A 12,260-nucleotide genomic window follows, 5' to 3' on the forward strand; every position below is an offset into this window, starting at 1 on the left:
GTTATCTTAATGCATCTATATACTTGGTAAAGGGTGGAAGGCTCGGCCTTATGCCTGGTGTTTTGTTCCACTCTTGCCGCCCTAGTTTCTGTCATATCGGTGTTATGTTCCCGGATTTTGCGTTCCTTACGCGGTTGGGTAATAATGGGAACCCCTTGACAGTTCGCCTTGAATAAAACTGTTCCAGCAATGCCCAACATTGGTTTTACCATTTGCCACCTAGCCTTTTCTTTCCCTTGGGTTCTGCAGACTCAGGGGTCATCATTATTTTAACCCCCCCGAGCCAGTGCTCCTCTGAGTGTTGGTCCGAACTAGAGTCCTGTGCAGCGCCCCCTCGGGGAAACTTGAGGTTTGGTTTTAGTTGTACGGAGCACTTATCTGAGTGTGCCCTGAGAACGAGATATGTGCAGCTCCTATCAGGATTTGTCGGCACATTCGGGCGGTGTTGCTGGATTTGTTTTAACTTGCCGAAGTGTCTTGTAGAACCGGGATACCGAGTCTGATCGGAACGTCTTGGGAGGAGGTCTATTCCTTCATTGACCGTGAGAGCTTGTGATGGGCTAAGTTGGGACACCCCCGCAGGGATTTGAACTTTCGAAATCAGTGCCCGAGGTTATGGGCAGATGGGAATTTGTTAATGTCCGGTTGTAGAAAACCTGAAGTTGACCTTAATTAAAATGCATCAACCGCGTGTGTTGCCGTGATGGTCTCTTCCCGGCGAAGTCCGGGAAGTGAACACGGTGTTGGAGTTATGCTTGACGTAGGTTGTTTTAGGATCACTTCTTGATCATACTTTTATCGACCGTGCTTTGCCTTCTCTTCTCGCTCTCATTTGCGTATGTTAGCCACCATATATGCTAGTCGCTTGCTGCAGCTCCACCTCTTACCTTTACCTTACCCATAAGCTTAAATAGTCTTGATCGCGAGGGTGCGAGATTGCTGAGTCCCCGTGACTCACAAATACTTCCAAACCCAGCTTGCAGGTGCCGATGAGTCCATGCAGATGACGCAACCAAGCTCAGGAGGAGCTCGATGGAGATCTTGTCCTTTGTGTTGTTTTGTTCTAGTTGTCAGTAGTGGAGCCCAGTTGGGGTCGATCAGGGACCTTGTCGCATTTGGGGGTTCTTCTTTTATTTTGGTTCCGTAGTCAGACCTTGATTGTATTTGGATGTTGTAGTGCTTTATTCATGTATTTGTGTGAAGTGGCGAGTGTAAGCCAACTATGTATCTCTTTCCCTTATGTATTACATGGGTCGTGTGAAGATTACCTCACTTGCGACATTGCTTTCAATGCGGTTATGACTCTAAGTCGTGCTTCGACACGTGGGAGATATAGCCGCATCGAGGGTGTTACATATGGGCACTCCACTTGGCAACTGCCAAGCTTGGGGGAGTGCCCCGGTATCGTATCACCATCACTTTTATCTTTACCGTTTTTCTTAGTTCGATCCTTTTGGTAATATCTTGATCTAGTAGAATAAAAGTTCTTAGTATGATCTAGTTGTGAGTTTTGCTTTATCATCCTTCTATGTAATCGAGTCCGTGAGCTATATAATAAAGATTAGTGTTGAGTCAAGGGCTTGATTATTTTGCCATGATCCTAAGGGAATAAAAGAGAAGAGAAAGAAATAAAAAGAAACAAAGAGATCATGTGAATCGTATGGAGAGTAATGAGCTCACATAGAAAGAGTGTGATGAATAAAAGTTGTTGAGAGTTGACAAGCACAGTTTTGGTCATCGTTGCAATTAATAGGAAGTGATAAAGAAAGATAGGTCTTCACATCTTTTATTATTGTGAGCACTCATTAAAATATGACATGCTAAAGAGTTGACATTGGACAAGGAAGACAACATAATGGATTATGTTTTCTTACATCTGAGCTGAATTATATTGTCTTGGATCTTCCAACATGATGAGCTTTCCTTTCCCCCTCATGCTAGCCAAATTCATTGCACCAAGTAGAGATACTACTTGTGCTTCTAAATACCCTTAAACCAGTTTTGCCATGAGAGTCCACTATACCTACCTATGGATTGAGTAAGATCCTCTAAGTAAGTTGTCATCGGTGCAAGCAATAAAAATTGCTCTCTAAATATGTATGACTTATTAGTGTGGGAGAAAATAAGCTTTATACGATCGTGTGATATGGAAGAAATAAAAGCGACAGACTGCATAATAAAGGTCCATATCACAAGTGGCAATATAAAGTGACATTCTTTCGCATTAAGATTTTGTGCATCCAACCATAAAAGCGCATGACAACCTCTGCTTCCCTCTGCGAAGGGCCTATCTTTTACCTTTATCTCCTACATTGCATAAGAGTCATTGTGATTTTCACCCTTCCTTTTTACACTTTATCCTTTGGCAAGCACAATATGTTGGAAAGATCCTGGTATATATGGCTAATTGGATGTGAGTTTTCATGAACTATTACTATTGGCATTACCCTTGAGATAAAATGTTGGGAGGCAAAACTATAAGCCCCTATCTTTCTCTGTGTCCGATTAAAACTCCATACCCATAAGTATTGCGTGAGTGTCAACAATTGTGAAAGATTATATGATAGTTGAGTATGTGGACTTGCTGAAAAGCTCTTATACATTGAATCTTTCCTATGTTATGATAAATTGCAATTGCTTCAATGACTGAGATTGTAGTTTGTTAGTTTTCAATGAAGTTTACGATTCATACTTGATATTGTGATTGAATTATTACTCTAGCATTAGAGATTATATGACAAAGAATTATATGAGTTGCTGTTCTAAGAATGATCATGATGCCCTCATGTCCGTATTTTATTTTTATCGACACCTCTATCTCTAAACATGTGGACATATTTTTTGATTTCGGCTTTTCGCTTGAGGACAAGTGAGGTCTAAGCTTGGGGGAGTTGATACGTCCATTTTGCATCATGCTTTTATATCCATATTTATTGCATTATGGGATGTTATTACACATTATGTCACAATACTTATACCTATTCTCTCTTATTTTATAAGGTTTACATAAAGAGGGAGAATGCCGGCAGCTGGGATTCTGAGTTGGAAAAGGAGCAAATATTAGAGACCTATTCTGCACAACTCCAAAAGTCTTAAAACTTCACGGAAGATGTTTTCCAAATATATAAAAAATACTGAGAACACCAGGGGTGCCACACCCTTCCCATGAGGGTGGGGGCGCGCCCTACCCCCTGGGCGCGCCCCCTACCTCGTGGGCCCCTTGGTGGCCCTCTGGTGGCCATCTTCTGCTATATGGAGTCTTTCGATGGAAAAAAAATCATAAGCCATCTTCACGGACGAACTCCGCCGCCACGAGGCGGAACCTTGGTGGAACCAATCTAGGGCTCTGGCGGAGCTATTCTGCCGGGGAAACTTCCCTCCCGGAGGGGGAAATCATCGCCGTCGTCATCACTAACGTTCCTCTCATCGCGAGAGGGCAATCTCCATCAACATCTTCATCAGCACCATCTCATCTCAAAACCCTAGTTCATCTCTTGTATCCAATTCTTGTCTCTAAGTCCGGGATTGGTGCTAGTAGGTTGCTAGTAGTGTTAATTACTCCTTGTAGTTGATGCTAGTTGGTTTAACATATTAATACCCCTCTGATTATGAACATGTTTATGCTTTGTGAGTAGTTACTTTTATTCCTGAGGACATGGGAGAAGTCTTGCTATTAGTAGTCATGTGAATTTGGTATTCGTTCGATAGATTGATGAGATGTATGTTGTCTCTCCTCTAGTGGTGTTATGTGAACGTCGACTACATGACACTTCACCATTGTTTGGGCCTAGAGGACGGCATTGGGGAGTAATAAGTAGATGATCGGTTGCTAGAGTGACAGAAGCTTAAACCCTACTTTATGCGTTGCTTCATAAGGGGTCGATTTGGATCCATATGTTTCATGCTATGGTTAGGTTTACCTTAATACTTTTATTGTAGTTGCGGATGCTTGCAATAAAGGTTAATCATAAGTGGGATGCTTGTCCAAGTAAGGGCAGCACCCAAGCACCGGTCCACCCATATACCAAATTATCAAAGTATCGAATGCGAATCATATGAACGTGATGAAAACTAGCTTGACGATATTCCCATGTGTCATCGGGAGCGCTTTACATCATATAAGAGTTTGTCCAGACTTGTCCTTTGCTACAAAAAGGATTGGGCCACATTGCCGCACCTTATTTACTTTTGTTACTTGTTGCTCGTTACAAATTATCCTATCACAAAACTATCTGTTACCACTTATTTCAGTATTTGCAGAGAATACCTTACTGGAAACCGCTTATCATTTCCTTCTGCTCCTCGTTGGGTTCGACACTCTTACTTATCGAAAGGACTACGATAGATCCCCTATACTTGTGGGTCATCAAGTATATCACTAGATTTCTACATAGCTGTAGTTTTTAAAAATATATATATATTGTCACACTAGTAAAGGTGCCCGTGCGTTGCAACGGGGCATACATATTCGAATGATTCAACACCATATGGACCCCCTGCAAAAAAACATCATATGGACCCTCATCTATCTCAGGTGGCATTGTCAATTTTTTTTTACCATTAAACTACTAATCTTCTTCTCTTCCTCCTTCTCCTTCACCACTACTCTTCATGTGCTGGCTGGGCTCTAATTTGAAACTATAGCCTTATAGGAGGCAAATATGTGCTACAAAAATATTACATGTGCTTAAACCATAGACCGTGAGATCCATAATAAGGCATAAGAAAATGTGTAGAAAGCTCACCATGTGGGCTGCTTGCTTTCCATGTGGGCTGGACTAATTCCTCTTTTGCTTTTTACTTAGATTTGCAAAGACTACTGAAGATGGAGTATCATTAACATGCAATGGCCAAAATAAGAGTTTCCGGAAAATAAAGTAATGCATCTGGTAAACATTTGAGCTACTCTGCCTCCATGTTGCTAGCACACTGCAATTTTGGCACGTTGGTGTCTTGTACCTGGCACTCGCAAGAAAAGAGTGATGTGATATTCTATCAGACACATTGGACTCAGTTTTTTGTTGGCAAAGGTAGGGAGTTGATGTTGGCAACGAAGAGAAGATCCACAATTTGAAATAAGCACAAAACGTGTAACTTAAAAGCTAATAATACTACCTTCTGCCTCGAGACTTCGTTAAACCATCATTTTGTCAATCATTAAATAAACAACATTAACGGAGGGAGCATGTAATCCTTGCTGATGAAGTAATACTTTATTCTGCAAAAACATGCTACTTTTGTCATAAATAAGGCAAAACCACCAACAATAATGTGAAATATATAGACACATTTTTTTGTGAGTGATATAGACACTTAACCTAAGTAACACTATAGAAATAATTTTTAAAAGGTCGAATACACATTCTTCATGGAACCAGGGACTTTTGTCTATTAACAAAATTAAATCTTGGGACAAAGCTTTCGCTGGTGTAAATGCACGCGACAATCAGCTGGGAACTCGCAGGGATCCTTCCTAGTTGATTTGGTGCTCATCCGGAAAAAAAGATTGTAGCCAATGCTAGCACGGTTAGCACACATAGCAACATCCAGCAGCTTCCCCTTAAATCTCTATCAAATATAAATAAAACTCCAGCAGCTTCTAGTCGGTAGTAGCAACAATTTCATCATTAGAAAAAAGCACACAAGTCCCCATCGAGGAGCCATCTCACCGCTCCTTCCCCGCCTCCCTGCCATGGCCGCCCCTGCAAAAAAACGAAACACTGCCTCAAAATAGCCATTCACACACGCACACAGAGAGGAGCAGGAGCCCCATGCGCCGCACCTCCGCTTCCTCCCCGCCGGCGACCAGCACCATGGCCGCCGCCGCCCTTTGCCGTCCGCGCCATACTGCCTCTGGTTCTGCCATCTCCGCCCCTGCCTCGCTCCACCTCTTCTCGATGCGACCACGACCACGGGATCTTGCGGGTGGACGACGAAAGAGGCCGAGGATGGAGGCAGGTTGCGACACGTCCGCCGGCCGCCGCGAAGCCTCCTACGGCATGCTCGCCCACGAGCCCACTCGGAGCTGTCGCCGCCGTCCACCACTCTCGAAAGGAAGTGTCTGGATAAGACAGAACAAAAGATAGCTGCTTTACTATTAGGAGAAGATATAATATATGTTTAGATAGTTAAATCGTCGATATAGAACTACGCGAATGACTCATTCACCGAGACCGAGGTAGTATAAATAGCGTTATAAGCGCCAAATAGGGTATGTGTGTGCTTTGTCTCGTGCCTGAAACTCGCACCAACAAACGCATGTAGTCGGGTTTGCACGAAAACAAGAAAGTATGATGATAGCTAGCAGATTCAAAATCTGGCCAAATCCCTATTCAGAGCGTTAAGCGCCACTTAGCATTTTTTCCGCCAGCGAGTGCCCATGCTGGAAGGACCGCTGTGTTAGATGGGATGGCCATTTGGCTTCCTTTTGGATGGTTCGAGGACGCTCCCGCAGCTTGAGTAGAGCCTGTTTATTTTCTTTGCATTTTGTGTTTCGTTTTCTGTTATGTTTTTCTTCATTTTCCCCTTCAAATGCGTAGTGTTTTTTTTTTTCATGTTCATGATTTTTTAAAAAATTGTGAAGGTCCTCAAATTCGTGATCTTTTTTAAAAATTGTGAAGTTTCTTTCAAATGCACAGTTTTTTTATTCAAGTTGGTGTACATTTTCTAAATACATGGAAGTTTTTTAAATCCACAAACTGTTTTGAAATTCATGAACAGTTTTTCAAATCCATGAACTGTTTTCATATCCATTAACTTTTTTTCACAAAATGGTTTCAAATTTGGAAATTTAAAAGTTATCAGTCAAGGCGAGAGGTCTGCAGTAAAGGTGAGCAAGCCAGCTTATTGAAAAGAAAAGGAACAGATAAGCAGTATTAACGGGCCTTGGCCAAGGTCAATCAGTAGTGGGAGCCAGGAGGAAAACTGGCACTATGTGCCCTGATATACTAAGCACCTTGAATTGTACAAGGGCCTGAGGAGCTCTCCAAAATCTGCCTGAATTGAACTCAAACAGCATGTTTCAAGGGTGTCCAGATATATACAAAACAAATATCAAAAGTCGACCTAAGTCTGAAGTCTAAAGAAGCCTACGAAAGAAGTAATATGCGCCCATTAGACAGTAGACACGACATCAACCACCTGATGGTCAAGATGCACAGAGGACCGGCTGGACCAACAAACAAACCGTCACTCACTGCTCTGCAGCCACAACATCACCATTGGACGGTAGAGATGCACAGAGGATCATGGGAACCAAGAACAAACTGCTAACTACTGGTTTCGCTGCAGCGACAAGTTACTCAAGCCTGCCACAAGTTCATCAATGTTTATCTCGCTCAGAGCCTTGGCTGCGTCACCAGGAGGCGGATACGTGGCATCCTGAGGCTTGCCCTTGAGGAGTTTCTTGAGGTCCTTGATGAGTTCGAGCTCGCTCTCATCCTCGGAGAACGACACGTCTAGATCCCAAACCTTGAAGATAGAATCCCTTGACTCTGCCTGCTCGATGACTTCAGATGAAACCAGCTCATCTGCAGTGTATCCGTCCATTTGCCTGCCATGCTCATCTGCACCTCTAATTACATTTGTACCGTCCCCAACCTCAGTAGCATCCTTGTCATCATCGCTATTGCCTTGTTGCTCCATGTCTACATTATCATCCTGAGTATCTTTTTCCACATGCAGAGTGTGGGATTCTGCCTCTGAAAGTACATGGGTGCCTTGGTCAAGCATGACCTCAGTGGTATCACGGGAATCTTCCATTGGCTCTTGAAGGGAGTCAAGCAAGGCTTGCTTCATTGCACCCCAGTCTTCATCTGACAGTTCAGAAGTCTGCACAAAACACGAATCAGCCCAAGCTGCCTCCTCAGGTGAAAGTTCGACTTCCTTTTCATTTGACTTAATTGATTCCAAAATAGCAGGCAAGAAATCATCGGATCCGGAAGTCACAGCCTGCTCTTCGTCTAGATTTGGTTCAGTGAGCAGAGCTGAGATATCTCCATCTTCAGAAATCATGGTCATTCACCGCAATGAGCAGCACCTTAGCAAGCAAGGGGTGTACAGCACCTGAAAAATTGAATTGACAATGGGGAAATTGGTTCATAAGGCTAGAGAAGAGGCAGCACAGACATACATATGTAAGATAGATGTAATCAGATCATGAAAGTTTAGTGTAAAAGATGAAGCCTGGGAAAATGCCATCGTATTTAACTAGAGCAAAGATAAAAGAGGGAAGTAGTTATTTCTGTGATTAATTGTGATAATCAGCTTCTCAGCAGAGCAGCAAACTAGTGATCAAGTAAAACAAAATGAGCTGGTCAAGCATGGCTACCATAGAGCACATTAGTTCAGCACACCTGAGATCAAGATAAAGAATCAACTTCTATAGAGATTATGAGCTCAATCAACAGGCACGCACCAAATGATACTTATCAGTAACTCTTATTAAGGCACAAGGTGGACCATGCCCGTATAATTTCTAAAATGGGAGCCTGCCACAAAATCTGGTAGTATTATCCTGAACGTGACAAAGTATTTTCCAAGTTGAGTCAAAAGCTCCTGCCAAGGATTCCAACATGTATGCCAACCAAAATTTGTAGATTAGATTTGCTGTCATTGACGATTGTACTGACAAGCCTGAGGGAGAGAGAGTACAGGACACAAAGCAAAGCAAAAAAAAAAAACTTGCATATAAATGTCTTAAGCTACATTCAGAGAATGCAGAATTATACTGTATTCCTGGTCATATCTGACAAACAATATGCCAAAGAGCAGGAAGAAAATAAATAAGATCAAACAAAGGACTGCGTTTAAATGAACTCATTGATCAGTCAGTGCTCAGCATCACATTTGTACAAGCTAAATTGCAGCAGAACTGCAGACTCTGAAGCAACCCTGAAGGGTGTTGCCCACCACCTCCAATAATAATCCATAAAAGAGGTGCCATTGCCATTTCAAACTAATGTCCGAACAAATAAAACTACGAAGGAATTCCGAGCACTAGGAACTAGATGGCAGAAAGGTTCTGCGACATTTTTATGTTTGGGGGAAAAAAGGATCTGCGCAAACCTCATGCAGCCATTCCATCCCTAAATCGCACGGGGATTCGGTGCCGAAATCGCGACAGGCGGTCTACTGGACCAAAGGAACGTGCAACGCCCCTGCAGAATGTTCTAACAACCAGCCGAAAGAATCAAGATCAAATCAAATCCTAGGGTTTGGATTTGGGGTTTCTATGGTTCGTCGCAGAACAGGTGTGCCTTTCTAGGGTCCTAAGGCTCTTCACATCCGTAAGGTAAGATATTACCGGAAAGATAAAATTGCACAAAGCCTATGATCCAACACGATTCTAGATTTCTAGGTGAAAGGAGGAGGGAGCGGCGGCGGCACCTTGTGGCTGCAGAGATGCGGAGAGGCCGAGCGAGGGCTCCTCGAGTTCCGCTCGGTCGCACCGATGTCGAAGAGGGAGGCGAGACGTCGCTCGCTCTCAATCAATCAGGGGCGCTCCGGCACGGCGAGCCTCCTTTTCCGTCCGCCGTGGTACGGTGCGCGCGGCGTCGTGGAGTCGCCGGGGCGCAGGGAAAGGGGATGGAGTCGTTCTGAGAGACCGGTGGGCTGGCTCCGTGTAGACGCGTGTGGGTTGCTCCCGAAACGCGCGGTGGTGTTTAGCACAGAGGTGTCGCTAAACGTGCGGTGGGCCGGCCCAACACCGGAAAAAAATCGGTGCTAGCTCAAAACCGGTTGGAAAAAAAATGGTGGTTCCTGTCTCCAAAGAAACCAACTACATTTCCTTTTACAGATTTTTAAAAATCATGAGTAAAAATGTTCATGTATTAGAAAAACCTAAATGATAAGTGCCACACATGGGGCACAAAGTAATACCGTCCTGACGTTTTTTTACACTAAGAGCATCTCTAACAGCCCCTGTATAGCCGAGAGATCATAGGTTTGACGGATGAATTCTTGTGCCGCCGAACAGAAACCGTATTTGAAAACATAAACTTTAAAAGAAAGCATTCGCGGGTGAAATTGAAGAACACATACTACATGCATAATTTGATCATAGGTACATTTGAAAAGTTATATTACATTGCGATGCCGCCGTACTCTAATCTAGGCAAAATCAGAGCTTACCAAAGCTCTCTGGGTGCAGCGGTGACCCTGCGCCGGCGGCGGTGCTCACTGGTCGGAGGAGGAGGACACAAGGTTGATGTACTTCTTGTCTTGCTCCTCCTGCTCGCGGCGCCATGCAGCTTGCTTCTTGTCGAACTCGCACGCGGTGGCGAGCGCCTGCTCAAAGAGAAGGCCGCTGAGCTCCTCGTCCCACCAGCGACACGCGTCCTCCTCCTCCTGCTCGCGTGCAGTGCGCTCGACGAGCGCCGCCTCGAAGGCGTCCGTGCCAGGCCCGCGAGGTAGTCCTCGGGCTGATGACGCCGCGACCGCACGACCACTTCTCCACCGGCTCGATCTTGACGGTGCGGAGCTCCTTCTTCGGCTCGATCTTGACGTCGTGGAGCTAGCCGGACTCTCTCTCTCCCTCTTCACCGGAAGTAGCCCCGCGCCGAAAGAGCTCCCCGCACCGGAGCGCCTCACAGGCCGTACTCCTCCGTCTTGCAGCGGAGGAGGGAGTCCGGCACCGGGAGCCCGTACTTGGTGTAGCGCTTGGCCGCACGCTTGGGCATCACGTCGGAGGTGACGCAACGCCTGCGCTCCGGGTCTTTGCCGCCACCGCGCCGGCCGGAGCTCCACATCGCTGCAAACCGGAGGGCGGGGGTGGTGGATTTCTCACCGGCGAAGAGAAATTGGAGAGGGGAATGGGGAATCACGGCGGCGGGGGGATAGGGTTTTGGTCTATATACTCGCGACGTCAGGGGTGTGTGTGTGTGTTGCGGGCCACCGTAAAATTACTTACGGGCCGGGTGACTATACGGGCTCTGGTCTGGCCCAAAAACCGGGCTAAACCCATATGGTCGCCGGAATTTTACAGTTCGCGCGAGTATACGGGTCTGTTAGAGATGCTCTAAAGTTGTCACCCAAAAACAAAACAAACCTAAAAAAATTGAAACTTGTCATCCAAAGAGAAAAGTTGCCATGCTTTACAATTAAAGTTGTCATCCTCTTATAACTAAACTTGCCATAAAAAAACGTCAAAGCGGAATTGCTTCGTGGCACATATGTGATACTTATCAGGGTCCTAAAAAATTATAAAGTAAAAGAAGAAACAGAGAATAACACAATAAAGTCGTTTTTAGAAAAGAAAGAAAGGAAAACTGATAGAGCCAGCTGTGCTCGCAGCGTCGAAGCTCCAAAGTTGGGCACATCGCGAGATAGACGATTAACCCTAATCCTAATCGCAAAAAAAAACCTATGCTCATTCGTATTAGAAAAAGTACCATATTCTAGATGAAATGCTCCATCAAAAACACTTAGGCCCTATTCTTCGACGACACCAAATCCTCAATTTTGCTCTTACTCCACTAGTTATCATTGCTTTCTTTCATGATCAAATATTTCAATATTTCCATTCAAGAAATATGCATGACCAACAGGCAGGCGGCTAGGGTAAATTCTCCCCTCCAAGCTTCACAAGTGAGCCCGTAGATTCGCCTTCCCCCTGCTTGCCGCTCCGGCGGGTGGTGGTGGAGAGGGAAATCTCGGTGCCTCTGCTCAGGTTAGTAGTTTAGGCTATGGTTTTTTAGTTCTCACAGGTGCGGTGTTTTTTCTTCGAGTTTGTCTTCCGGGCTTCGATCCTCCTCGGATTCGTCCGTTTGAACGTAGTCGATGGAGCTCCACGATAGATTTCTGCCGTCTTTTTAGGGCAATGAGGTTAGAGTTTCTCATCATGCGGCGACATTTAATGTCAGGTGCTTTAGATCTATGCAAGGGGTTCAACGATGTTGACTGCGCCTTCAGGGTGTTGGTCCTTAGGGGCACGTGCACGATGACTTCTTGGCTGTCATCGACAAAGTCAATCCGGCTCAAATAGGGGAGCGGCATCGGCGGCGCGTTTTTGCGGCAATAGTTATCATTGGATGGTCTCAGAATCTCGCTATAATTTTCGTTATGTCTGAGATGCTTTGTATTTTCGGTGCATTTTTATAATAGATCCGACACTTTTCACAAAAGAAAAAACAGGTAGGAGGTGCTCCTTCCATGGTCATGCCAGGTTTCAAATGCATGCAAATGTGTCTCGATAGAAATATGCGTAGCAAAAGTTTTATCTATCTTCCTATTCAACCCGGATATAGGTATCTCTACTACTA

The 12,260-nt window shown here is 44.7% G+C and overlaps 1 protein-coding gene across 1 annotated transcript; it reads right to left on the bottom strand.

The window, feature by feature from the left end:
* Positions 1-6,982: 6,982 nt before the first annotated feature.
* Positions 6,983-9,617, bottom strand: LOC119315024. The gene is made up of 2 exons (XM_037589692.1): positions 9,388-9,617; positions 6,983-8,064 (listed from the first exon to the last, which is right to left on the bottom strand). The coding sequence occupies exon 2, from the start codon at positions 8,017-8,019 to the stop codon at positions 7,273-7,275; it is 747 nt and encodes a 248-aa protein (XP_037445589.1). The 5' UTR covers positions 8,020-8,064; positions 9,388-9,617; the 3' UTR covers positions 6,983-7,272.
* Between the last annotated feature and the right edge of the window lie 2,643 nt (positions 9,618-12,260).

Source organism: Triticum dicoccoides, chromosome 6A (assembly GCF_002162155.2).
Source record: "Triticum dicoccoides isolate Atlit2015 ecotype Zavitan chromosome 6A, WEW_v2.0, whole genome shotgun sequence".
Taxonomy (NCBI): Eukaryota; Viridiplantae; Streptophyta; class Magnoliopsida; order Poales; family Poaceae; genus Triticum; species Triticum dicoccoides.